General features: G+C 45.2%; 1 protein-coding gene across 1 annotated transcript in view; it reads right to left on the reverse strand.

The window, feature by feature from the left end:
* The window catches only part of LOC115133629 (neurexin-2-like), a 566,883-nt gene that overhangs the window by 494,155 nt on the left and 58,698 nt on the right, over positions 1-14,030 (reverse strand). The window contains exon 8 of the mRNA XM_065021929.1: positions 13,113-13,303. Within this exon, the coding sequence (XP_064878001.1) occupies positions 13,113-13,303 (191 nt within the window). The remainder of the gene's footprint in view (positions 1-13,112; positions 13,304-14,030) is intronic.

Here is a 14,030-nt window from a genome sequence, read left to right on the forward strand (position 1 = left end):
GCCCTCACCTTTTCCCTGTAGGCTGTCTCGTCATTGTTGGTAATCAGGCCTACTACTGTTGTGTCATCTGCAAACTTGATGATTGAGTTGGTGGCATAGATGGCCACGCTGTCATGAGTGAACAGGGAGTACAGGAGGGGGCTGAGCATCCACCCTTGTGGGGCCCCTGTGTTGAGGATCAGCGAATTGGAGGTGTTGTTTCCTACCTTCACCACCTGGGGGCGGCCCGTCAGGAAGTCCAGGACCCAGATGCACAGGGCGGGGTTCAGACCCAGGGCCCGAGCTTAGTGATGAGCTTGGAGGGTACTATGGTGTTGAAGGCTGAGCTATAGTCAATGAACAGCATTCTTACACAGGTATTCCTCTTCACCAGATGGGATAGGGCAGTGTGCAGTGCGATGGCGATTGCATCGTCTATAGATATATTGGGCCGTGTCTGTTGGCGACATATTGAAAAATATGTGGCATTGATGTTGTTATAGTCAAAAACCATATTGAACGATACGGTTAGTTTAATTATACTGTAATGTAGTTAAGTTTGTAATTACAAAGTTGGCGAGCATCACAAACATGCGTGCACGCACACACCCCACTCTCATCCCTCTCCACATTCTAAGTTAGTGCCTAAATAAGTACATTCACAGTAGGGGGTCAAGTCATACACAGAGACCACCACATACACAGATACGCCCACATACACAGAGACCCCCACATACACAGAGATCCTTATATATACAGATACAGAGAGACTCCCACATACACAGAGACCCCTATATATACAGATACATAGAGACCCCCACATACACAGAGACCCCTATATATACAGATACATAGAGACCCCCACATACACAGAGACCACCACATACACAGAGACCCTCACATACACAGAGACCACCATATACACAGAGACCCCCACATACACAGAGACCCCCACATACACAGAGACCCCCACATACACAGAGACCCCTATATATACACATACACAGAGACCCCTACATACACAGAGACCCCCACATACACAGAGACCCATACATACACAGATTCCCCCACATACACAGAGACCACCACATACACAGAGACCCCCACATACACAGGGACCCCCACATACACAGAGACCCCACATACACAGAAACCCCTATATATACATATACACAGAGACCCCCACATACACAGAACCCCCTATATATACAGATACAGAGAAACTCCCACATACACAGAGACCCCCACATACATATTCAGCGTCTCTCTCCTTTAGAGTGATGGTCAATAGCCATTACAGTGAGGCGCACTGATCGATGCAGGTCCAATTTAGCAGCCAGCGAAGGTGTGGGCAGCGCATGTCCACAGCTGGTTAAAGACATCAACCAGGACCACGGGTCACCATCAAGCACCAACACAACGTGCCCACCTCAGGGACCCGGTCAATCATCTGACCGCGTTCCTCTGTAACCACCGGCAACCAACAATCACCAACCAGTCAGGGTTATCTCCATCATGACACAACAGAGAGACACACTACAATGAGTAACATGGTAGTATGGGCTTCAATGCAACACAGTTTCTTTTCATAGCACCAGAAATAATAGGATGAAATACAGCAGGATGCAATTACTGTACTTCCATTTTCACCTTCACTCTTATCTAAACTAACGGTCAGTGCTAATCGATTCTATAGCGAGGGTGTCATTACTGAACGCTATGTATTGGCGGTGCTACCGTGCTATTCATTAGTGCTACCGTGTTACTCATTAGTGCTACCGTGTTACTCATTAGTGCTACCGTGCTACTCATTAGTGCTACCGTGCTACTCATTAGTGCTACCGTGCTACTCATTAGTGCTACCGTGCTACTCATTAGTGCTACCAGTGCTACTCATTAGTGCTACCGTGTTACTCATTAGTGCTACCGTGCTACTCATTAGTGCTACCGTGCTACTCATTAGTGCTACCGTGCTACTCATTAGTGCTACCAGTGCTACTCATTAGTGCTACCGTGCTACTCATTAGTGCTACATTAGTGCTACCGTGCTACTCATTAGTGCTACCGTGCTACTCATTAGTGCTACCGTGCTACTCATTAGTGCTACCGTGCTACTCATTAGTGCTACCAGTGCTACTCATTAGTGCTACCGTGCTACTCATTAGTGCTACCGTGCTACTCATTAGTGCTACCAGTGCTACTCATTAGTGCTACCAGTGCTACTCATTAGTGCTACCGTGCTACTCATTAGTGCTACCGTGCTACTCATTAGTGCCACCAGTGCTACTCATTAGTGCTACCGTGCTACTCATTAGTGCTACCGTGCTACTCATTAGTGCTACCGTGCTACTCATTAGTGCTACCAGTGCTACTCATTAGTGCTACCGTGCTACTCATTAGTGCTACCAGTGCTACTCATTAGTGCTACCGTGCTACTCATTAGTGCTACCGTGCTACTCATTAGTGCCACCAGTGCTACTCATTAGTGCTACCGTGCTACTCATTAGTGCTACCAGTGCTACTCATTAGTGCTACCGTGCTACTCATTAGTGCTACCAGTGCTACTCATTAGTGCTACCGTGCTACTCATTAGTGCCACCAGCGCTACAGTGTGGGTGTCTCCTTTCCTCTCCTAGTGCTAATGATTATGGAGCCAGATGATGGCCTAACGATGGAGACCTAATTATGTTTTAGCATACCTGCAGGTGTCATTACAGAAAGGTTAGGGATAATTGGCGAAATCGCCATTGTTGTAAAACACATTGCTTTTGAAAAAGCAGTCAGCCGCAACTACTTCCTACTCAATAGGTCAGAGTGAATTGGGAGCCAAATTCCGCATGATACCCTCCGTGTCGGTCCAAATATCAGGGATTTCTCTCTAGCGTAGATTCATGAATTACAGTAGCTAACACTTTCTATAGCTGTCCAACGACATTACAATATCTCCACGTCCAAGCTATTCCAGCATTCCATTCGGTCAGTATTTGGGTAATTGAAAAAAGAAACACCACACTTATTTAGCAGCCATTCCCCAAGTCTCCAGTTGAATGGGACAGCGATGGGGAGGTTGATTTCTGCTACAACAGGACCACAGCTTTATCCTTGCAGATGGGGAACTGGGAGACAATGGCTAGCGGTTTGCGCTGCGGCACGCCTGCTAAGGTATGCAAAGGTTTCTGTATTGTATGGCAGAATTAGCAGCTGGCAACAGATTAGAGCCAAGCTTTTTCGGCGAAAAGCCAGCTAAGAGGTGACAAAACAGGTAATATACATTTTTACCGGTGGCAAGCACAGGCTTAATTAATATGTGGGTACATACCTCTTCTCTCCCTTCCTCCCTTCCATCTTTCCTTCCCACCCCTCTCTTCACGTTTTATTGAGTCCTGCTCTGGGAAAAATCCAAACTAATATATTAGTCCTCTGCTGCTGCTATGGTGATTCAACAACGATTTCCGTCGATAAACGTAATTCTTATAGAACAAGGGATAGGTAGTATTACAGTAGGAACATATGTAACTTACTGTATTTAGCCTTTTTTTTTAAATTCTGTCTCACTCTGTTCTGGGTAACATTGTATAAATAACATTCAAGATCCCTGGTTGTTTTTATTCATTCCTCCATCCCTCCAATAAATATAGACAGTATTATCTTTGTCGTTGTCTTTTCATTAGCATAATACATCTCGGCTATCCCCAAAGGGCTGTGAGGTTTTGTATTGTGCGTGTATTTTGTATTTGTGTTTACAGGAAGGACTTCCCAATCCACATGACCAGCATACAATACTTCAACTTCCTCTTCGAGTTGAAACACAGACCCAGACATCATTAAATGGAATAGCATCAAGACCCCACAGAGAAAACAACAATAATTGTTGGGGGGGGGTGTTAGTGTGTTCAGTTTTTATGAACCACATGGGTGTTAGTAGTGGGTGTTAGTAATGGGTGTTAGTAATGGGTGTTAGTAGTGGGTGTTAGTAGTGGGTGTTAGTAGTGGGTGTTGGTAATGGGTGTTAGTAATGGGTGTTAGTAATGGGTGTTAGTAGTGGGTGTTAGTAGTGGGTGTTGGTAATGGGTGTTGGTAATGGGTGTTAGTAATGGGGGTTAGTAATGGGTGTTAGTAATTGGTGTTAGTAATGGGTGTTAGTAATGGGTGTTAGTAGTGGATGTTAGTAATGGGTGTTAGTAGTGGGTGTTAGTAATGGGTGTTAATAATGGGTGTTAGTGATGGACGTTAGCGATGGGCGTTAGCGATGGGTGTTAGTAATGGGTGTTAGTAATGGGTGTTATTAGTGGGTGTTTGTAATGGGTTTTGGTAATGGGTGTTGGTAATGGGTGTTAGTAATGGGTGTTGGTAATGGGTGTTAGCAATGGGTGTTAATAATGGGTGTTAATAATGGCTGTTAATGTTCCATTCTACTTCACCTACTGGAGCCGTTATTGAAGTGCAACGCAATTGCGCGGACTAATACAACGAGAGATAATCAAATCTGATCAGCTAGAGAAGGGGATGAGAGAGCGCTGTCTCCTGCTCACCTCTCTAGATGTACTCGACCTAAAGACAACATGCCAATTTGTTTGTCTGATTTGAGGCTAATCCACTCTGGTAGCGATACAAGTCAGACACATCTAAATAGCTTTGAACAATATTAGAGGGAGTAGCTAGAACAGAAGGGAGAAACCAAACTGAAATGTCAGGGAATAACGCTAAGCCACAAAGTCTGACACATTTTAATATCTGGCACTAGGGATGTGTTTACTAGCAGAAAACATTTCTTGCTTTTTGATTTACATTCAGGGCTAATTAGCCTGGTGTTAATCACAGAGGAGGGCTGGTTAGGGAGAGGGATCATACTGGAGCACAGTGAAGGTGTGGCAGTTCTCAGTCAGACCACAACAAAGCTACTTAGCAGGGCACTGTACTTATTGTGTAAATGTATGACAATCTGTCTAATGATTCAGTACTGTCTGATACCATATAGACCAGGGCTGCCCAACCCTGGTCCTGGAGAGATACCGTCCTGTAGGTGTTCACTCCAACCCTGGTCCTGGAGAGATACCATCCTGTAGGTGTTCACTCCAACCCTGGTCCTGGAGAGATACCATCCTGTAGGTGTTCACTCCAACCCTGGTCCTGGAGAGATACCGTCCTGTACGTGTTCACTCCAACCCTGGTCCTGGAGAGATACCGTCCTGCAGGTGTTCACTCCAACCCTGGTCCTGGAGAGATACCATCCTGTAGGTGTTCACTCCAACCCTGGTCCTGGAGAGATACCGTCCTGCAGGTGTTCACTCCAACCCTGGTCCTGGAGAGATACCATCCTGTAGGTGTTCACTCCAACCCTGGTCCTGGAGAGATACCATCCTGTAGGTGTTCACTCCAACCCTGGTCCTGGAGAGATACCATCCTGTAGGTGTTCACTCCAACCCTGGTCCTGGAGAGATACCATCCTGTAGGTGTTCACTCCAACCCTGGTCCTGATCCGTGTAAAGGAAAGAATGAATGGGGCCATGTATCGTCAGATTTTGAGTGAAAACCTCCTTCTATCAGCAAGGGCATTGAAGATGAAACGTGGCTGGGTCTTTCAGCATGACAATGATCCCAAACACACCGCCCGGGCAACGAAGGAGTGGCTTCGGAAGAAGCATTTCAAGGTCCAGAAATCTTGCTTGTTTGTAGGTGACCTAATACTTATTTTCCACTATAATTTGCAATTAAATTCATTAAAAATCCTACAATGTGATTTTCTGGACTTTTTTTTCTCATTTTGTCTGTCATAGTTTAGTGTGTGTACCTATGATGAAAATTACAGGCCTTTCTCATCTTTTTAAATGGGAGAACTTGCACAATTGGTGGCTGACTAAAAACTTTTTTGCCCCACTATATGGGATAAAGTTTGTGGATAGAAGTACCTAACCCTCATGTAATTGACAAAGCTAGCAATGGTAATCGAGATAACCCACGGAAACTAGCCTTGAATGGCTAACGCTATTGATGTGAGCCAGGAAATAAGCCAGGAAATAATTTGACATCGTACTCTCCAGGCTTTCATACACAATGACAGGTCTTGTTTCATCGTACTTGTGTTTCTTCAACATCTGTTCCTTGGTGACTGTATTATCAGCACTGGCGCCGCACATAACAAACTAAACAGGATCCACTTCCTGTATCCTGTGGGACCTCGTGTTGTTTGCCCATCACACTTAAACTGACAATCTGGATGCTTGAAGATTCCACCACTCCAAAAGAATCACTTTAGAACAGGGAAAAAGAAAAGAAAAACTGACAACCCATTTTCTCTGGTCAATTACACACAACAGCGAGGCCTTGAAACTTCTCTGTTAGGAGTGCTGTCAGGAATGCTGAGAACAACAATAGACACAGTGAGATGGGTCCAGGGAAACGTTTGATACAAACAGATATGTAGGTATGACTGCTGTGGACTACTGGGGATACACTAGGTATGACTGCTGTGGACTACTGGGGATACACTAGGTATGTGTGTGTGTGTGTGTGTGTGTGTGTGTGTGTGTGTGTGTGTGTGTGTGTGTGTGTGTGTGTGTGTGTGTGTGTGTGTGTGTGTGAGATTAGGGATAGATGGGTGTATGTATGTGAGAGAGTATTAGTGCATTTTTCCATGTGTGTGTGTGTGTGTGTGTGTGTGCTTGTGCGTGTGTGTGTGTGCATATGTGTATATGTGTGTGTGTGTCTCTAGGTGTATTGGATAGAGATGGGAGTTGCCGACGTCTCAGTTGGGGAATTGGCCGAGGACTTCAGAGCACCGTCTGAATATACAATTAGACTAGGGAATTGTGGATAGAGACATCACTCCCCAGTAAAGGTCCTCGGAATCAAGACATACAACTATTGCTCTTCCCACTAGCGCTGCAGGCTATATCCCCTCAGCAGATAAATAAAGTAAAACTAAAACAACACACAAAGCCTGTGAATGTTATTCATAAGAAAATCGGACTTCTCCCAAATGAAAATGGATGGTCCTCCCTTCAGCAAAATGTATTTGACTTAAACCCTCCTTGAACACTTGAAGAAAAAGGTGACCTTCCCCTACACACAAAATAAGAATTAAAACAAAGTGGATAACAGAGAACATGTCGACCATTTACCATCACCATTCCACCCCAAACAGAGTAGGCCTACCTTTCCACCCCAGACAGAGTAGGCCTACCTTTCCACCCCAGGCAGAGTAGGCCTACCTTTCCACCCCAGACAGAGTAGGCCTACCTTTCCACCCCAAACAGAGTAGGCCTACCTTTCCACCCCAAACAGAGTAGGCATACCTTTCCACCCCAAACAGAGTAGGCCTACCTTTCCACCCCAAACAGAGTAGGCCTACCTTTCCACCCCAGACAGAGTAGGCCTACCTTTTCACCCCAGACAGAGTAGGCATACCTTTCCACCCCAGACAGAGTAGGCCTAGCTTTCCAACCCAGACAGAGTAGGCCTACCTTTCCACCCCAGACAGAGTAGGCTCACCAAATGAGAGAACTTCACGTCTTTCCCTAAAAGCGGTCTGGGTTTAAACATCTTCTATTGTACAGAAAGTGAATAGCTTAATCAATAGATAGTGACATAATTAGATGACTTCCTAAGCGAAGTCCATTTTTCTGCCTACTCGGCTATAGAAGGTTGTCGCGCAGCCTCTGAATGTCAAAGAAACGAAACAATGATATCTCCATATGCATCAGAGTCACATCTTTCCTGGATATTTTACAGCTAGTGTCTAGCATAAAGGATCGAGGACCAAAGTGCTGTTATAGAGCACTTTATATAATCAGACCTCTTTCATTTTCTTCAAAATCTTAACAAGCGGTTGTGCTTTTTGCAATTGTCTTTCATAAAAGGTAGGCCTATGGCATAACCTCTCAGACCCCCTCAATTCGAGTATTGGTTTTAACCTTCACTGAAATGGAGGTAAGCTATTTAAAGAATGCATGGTGGTTTGAGGAAATGACCGATAAATCTATGGGATATAGCAGCCTAATTTTGCCTGTCAAACAGGTAGGCCTACCTCATTTCTTAAATAGGAAAAAATAGGCTCCAACCCAAGGTCCTCTTGTTGTTAGTAAAGTCTAAATAAAATGAAGACTGTTGAAATGAATTATGCCTACTCGAATGTGCCTACTTTCAGCACCATGAGCTGTCCATTTCCGATTGATTGTGCCTTGGCTGCTGCTTCAAGTTTCAGCACCACAATGTAAGTTACTAGAATCTGGCTTACTGTGAGGTCGATAACCCTGATAAATAGGCCTACATCATGTGCAAGAAACATATTGTTTTTAATCAAATCTATTATAGTAGTAGCAAGCTATCAACGTTGACCCCCAGTCCTCCTTCTCAAACTGAACAGAACAGAACATAGACTATAGGCTAGTCTGTGCACAAGATAGGGATTTTTTGGGACTAGGCTTAATAAATAAAAACATTTGGAAGAAGCCTTTGACTCCTCCTGAACTGCCACTGTAGGCCTACACAGCACAGCCATTGTTAGGCAGCACACAACAAAACGTTTTTCATCAGCAAGAACATAGCAGGCCGGGGCTCAGGGTTGTAATATCCATCACAGTGTTTAATACAGCCTAGTATTATCAACTATCTTAGAAATATACCTTTGCTCTGTGCTTCTCTGAGCATGCACTTCGTAGCCTGTAGCCTATTTGCTATGGATCATGTGATTGAGGCCACACTAAATAGCCTATAGGCTCACTTGATATTGCACACCCAGCAGAGAATCAGAAATGAGGGATGGCATCAGGCATAGCCTAATAAGCTACTAATTCTAAAATACTGAGAAACATTGACATTTCATCAATTACAAATGACATGACCCTCCCCTGGAGGACATTTTAAAAAGACTAAACCCTCCCCTTGACTGAAGTTGAAAAAGCATGGCCATTTTCCTCCAGGGACACATTATGTAAATGTAGAACCATCCCTTAGTGATGATAGTAATAGTGATGATAGTGATAGTGGTGATAGTGATGATAGTGATAGTGATGATGGTGGTAGTGGTGATAGTGATGATAGTGATAGTGATGATGGTGGTACTGATAGTGGTGATAGTGATGATAGTGATATTGGTGATGGCGATAGTGATGATAGTGATAGTGATGATAGTGATAGTGATGATGGTGATAGTGATGATAGTGATAGTGATGATAGTGGTGATAGTGATAGTGATGATAGTGATAGTGATGATGGTGATAGTGATAGTGATGATAGTGATAGTGATGATAGTGATAGTGATAGTGATGATAGTGATAGTGATGATAGTGATAGTGGTGATAGTGATGATAGTGATAGTGATGATGGTGATAGTGATGATAGTGATGATAGTGATAGTGGTGATAGTGATGATAGTGATAGTGATGATAGTGATAGTGATGATGGTGGTGGTGATAGTGATGATAGTGATGATAGTGATAGTGGTGATAGTGATGATGGTGGTAGTGATAGTGATAGTGATGATAGTGATGATAGTGATGATAGTGATAGTGATGATAGTGATGATAGTGATGATAATGATAGTGATGATGGCGGTAGTGATAGTGATGATGGTGATACTGATAGTGATGATGGTGGTAGTGATGATAGTGATAGTGATGATGGTGGTGGTGATAGTGATGATGGTGGTAGTGATGATAGTGATAGTGATGATGGTGGTGGTGATAGTGATAGTGATGATGGTGGTGGTGATAGTGATGATGGTGGTAGTGATGATAGTGATAGTGATGATGGTGGTAGTGATGATAGTGATAGTGATGATGGTGGTGGTGATAGTGATGATGGTGGTAGTGATGATAGTGATAGTGATGATGGTGGTGGTGATAGTGATGATAGTGATAGTGATAGTGATGATAGTGATAGTGATGATGGTGGTAGTGATAGTGATGATAGTGATAGTGATGATGGTGATACTGATAGTGATGATGGTGGTAGTGATGATAGTGATAGTGATGATGGTGGTGGTGATAGTGATGATGGCGGTAGTGATAGTGATGATGGTGATACTGATAGTGATAGTGGTGATAGTGATAGTGGCGATAGTGATAGTGATGATAGTGATGATGGTGGTAGTGATAGTGATGATGGTGGTAGTGATAGTGATGATGGTGATAGTAACAGTGATGATAGTGAAAAGTCATGGTTTCTACAGACGTGTGGATTCAGTGTTTATAGTAACGCCTCGGGAAGAACACTCACCAAGTCGGTTGGCAATAAAAAGCAGAAAATGGCCGCCCCCTTCTTCTTCACAAATTGCCTGGGCCTTCTGTTTCTTTTACAGAGACAAATCTTTTCACACATTTTGAAATATGCAAATAGAAGTGTTTGCGACGTGGGGCCTGTCGCTGGAGGCCAAGAGGCTTGTTGACGACACACGCTTCATTTGTGGCAGCCGATCAATAGTCTCCTTCTCCTCCTCGACTTCATCTGCACTGATATGAAAGGACTGGAGAGGTGAAAAGCAGATTGCTTACACCTTTACTGTGTTGTCAGGTCAGTTCACTTGATTGAGACGGGACTATTTTACACTATTCATCTATTTTAGACTGTGAGATACTCTTTCCCAGTTTGAGGCTGTGAGTAATTTCTCATCTTTTGACTCTCATCTTGTTTCCATGCTCTCCCTGGCTCCCAAGTCTGCTTCTCGCCTGACATGAACAGCTGTCACTCTATCATAGATACTGGTCATCAATCAAGAACAGCTTTCTTTTGACAAAGTCCATTGAAATAAGATAGAGATGCAGTCTATCATTCCATTAGAAGATGATTGGGGCAGATATGCTACAAAGAAAGCCTGGATATGACAGAGGGAAAGAGAGTGTTTAATCTACCAGTCTGATAGCACACTGTAGAAACTATACAGGCTCTCCATATAGCGGACATGAGTCAGTCATGGGCACGTGATGAGGTTGCACCGCCTGAGCACTTCAAAAACAGTGTCTACCCTCAGCCCAAAAATGGACTGTCCTCTTGGTCTAACAGTCTATGATGTTGGTTGCTCCCATGGGAGACCCAAGTTCATATCTGCGGTTTAAACCTACGTATTGCCGTCCACTTTCCACGGGCCTCTTCTTCCTTATCAACTACATCCAGGGGTATGTGTAATCACTGTCCCCGCCATCCCTCTTAATATAAGGTCCCTGGTACTGCGCCAGTCAGCTAAAACCAACTCATGATTAACACAGCCAATTTTATGGCACCAGCAGGCCCTGCAGACAAAGGTACTGGCAGAGAGAGGACGTACCCCATCAATAAGCCTTATAAAAGCTCTGGTTGGCTTTTTATCTTTTGACCTCTCAGATCCGCCAGCACCCACTGGGAGGGCCCCTCTACATGCTAAGGGCCCCTCTACATCCTAAGGGCCCCTCTACTTCCTAAGGGTCCCTCTACTTCCTAAGGGCCCCTCTACATCCTAAGGACCCCTCTACATCCTAAGGGCCCCTCTACACCTCTACATCCTAAGGGCCCCTCTACTTCCCCCTCTACATCCTAAGGACCCCTCTACATCCTAAGGGCCCCTCTACACCTCTACATCCTAAGGGCCCCTCTACTTCCCCCTCTACATCCTAAGGGCCCCTCTACTTCCTAAGGGCCCCTCTACTTCCCCCTCTACATCCTAAGGGCCCCTCTACTTCCTAAGGGCCCCTCTACTTCCGAAGGGCCCCTCTACTTCCAAGGGCCCCTCTACTTCCAAGGGCCCCTCTACTTCCTAAGGGCCACTCTACATCCTAAGGGCCCCTCTACATCCTAAGGGCCCCTCTACACCTCTACATCCTAAGGGCCCCTCTACTTCCCCCTCTACATCCTAAGGGCCCCTCTTCTTCCACCTCTACATCCTAAGGGCCCCTCTACTTCCTAAGGGCCCCTCTACATCCTAGGGGCCCCTCTACTTCCTAAGGGCCCCTCTACTTCCTAAGGGCCGCTCTACTTCCTAAGGGCCCCTCTACTTCCTAAGGGCCCCTCTACTTCCTAAGGGCCTCTCTACTTCCTAAGAGCCCCTCTACTTCCTAAGGGCCCCTCTACTTCCTAAGCCCGCCCCTGGTGGAAGAAACAGAGGCTTCTCTCCTAAAAGCCTTTGTTGATCGTTGTGATCACGTCTCTGATAAAAGTCAAGTGTACCTGGGGTACTTTGTTTTCCCACCGTGGGACCGCTAGCAGAATTACAACTAGACACACGTCTACTGGGAGGAAGAGGAATATGTGGGGTTTGTTTTTGTCGATATTGTTGTTATTTTTCCCTTTCAATCTCTTCGGAGACGCAGGGGTTTTAGTTGATATTAGGAGGTACTGATTGGCTGGGGAAATTGTGCCGAGCGTCCGGCGATGCCGACAGCGGCTGAAGGAGAGGATCATATTTCAAGGTGAAGAGGGTTGGTTGGCGCGGTGGGCTGGCTGCCAGCCTTTTGTTAGGTTTAATTCTGCCTCCTGTCCACTGTTGTTTGGCGGGCGGATTTGTTATTGGCACTGGGATCGGGTTTCTCTACTCTGCCTAACCTGAACACCAAGCCTCCTGAGCGGTCATGCGTTTGAAAGCTGAACAAACAGAATAAAAATGCATAAATAACTGTGCGCACGTATGGGCATGTGCACATTCTTAGCATCCTCGAAGGGGGCAGAAAGGTCCCCACACACACATGCACAGCACAGGTAGACAGTCAGCAACTTTTCAGCACCTTCTGAGTCCAAGTCTCATCGTACGCACATTACAGACACAGAGACTTGTCTTCTCATTGTTGGTGTGACAGTACATGAAAGACTGTCTTACTGAGAGACAGCCGCGGGTCATGTGAAAGGACCGGCTGAGTGTGTGTGAAGATCGTTCCCCAGAGAGTCATGCCAAGATTGGGCTATCTTTCATAAGTCACAGCTGGTTGGCACAGTGAACATTCTCTGGTTGAATATTTCTGACTGTGCATGCTACGGGAACACTCCTTAAAACACAGTGGAATCTCTGAGTAACTCACTGAAAGCTAGAGAGAACCAGAGAGAGAGGAACCAAATATATTGGGATATGTGCCCAATATTGACCAACTTGATTAGTAGCAGAGCCAAGGAGGACCCTTCAACTACAGCAGTTGCCTATGGAAAATGGGATATAGAATAGTGCCCCTTACCTTTGAGGTCCAGGTTGCGGGCTCCATTGGAGTGCTGGGTGACGGTGCGGGAGTCGATCTTGAGCGTGTGCACGTTGTTGGCGTCCCGGGAGACCACCACGTTGTGCCACTGGTTGTCATTGAGAGGCTTGTCCGAGTTGCCCTTCATCAGCGACGGTCCGTTGCCGAGGTCAAAGACGTAATGGACGTAACTATAAACACAGGTCGTAAGAGACTGTTAGTAAATGACTGTAGGTGTGTGTGTGTGTGTGTGTGTGTGTGTGTGTGTGTGTGTGTGTGTGTGTGTGTGTGTGTGTGTGTGTGTGTGTGACACCTCATCCATCACATTCAGTCAGTGTGACCAAACCAAAATCAAAATGTCACCCACAGAACAAAGTTCTTTGAAATAAGTGTAAACCAGAGAGAGGCAGATCTCGCCAAGCATGCTGAAGAATTTGGTGTTTGGCTCTTTTGAAAAATGTCCCTGGGTCTTTTGAAAAAAAGTTTTGTGTTTGAACAACTCCATGGAGATGCCATGCAGTCCTTTCAGTATAGTTAAGGCTGTTCAATGGACGAGCCCGGAGTTCAAGGTGACAGGGTGAGTCAGTCCAACCCATATTATATTTAAACGGTATCCTTTCACACAGCCTCCAGCAGTAGATGACCCTACCTCACATTCAGTAATATACAGCTTCTCAGAAAATATATACTTTGAAATGTAAATAAGTCATTTTTCCTCTGAGACACTCTGATAGAAACGTTTCCCTCCTGTTTGCCCCGAGGCGGACATGGTGGCATAGCTTGTTCATGCGCAAAATGATTTGCTTTTGTGTCGTCTGGTGATGACTGGTTTGCCTGAGCAATGTTTATCGAATGTGTTTACTCCTTTTGCCTTGTCTTTGTGTGTGCTGGAAGAGAAGTTTGGGCTCCTTTGTGTCG

The sequence above is a fragment of the Oncorhynchus nerka genome, linkage group LG8 (genome assembly GCF_034236695.1).
Source record: "Oncorhynchus nerka isolate Pitt River linkage group LG8, Oner_Uvic_2.0, whole genome shotgun sequence".
NCBI classification, from domain to species: Eukaryota; Metazoa; Chordata; class Actinopteri; order Salmoniformes; family Salmonidae; genus Oncorhynchus; species Oncorhynchus nerka.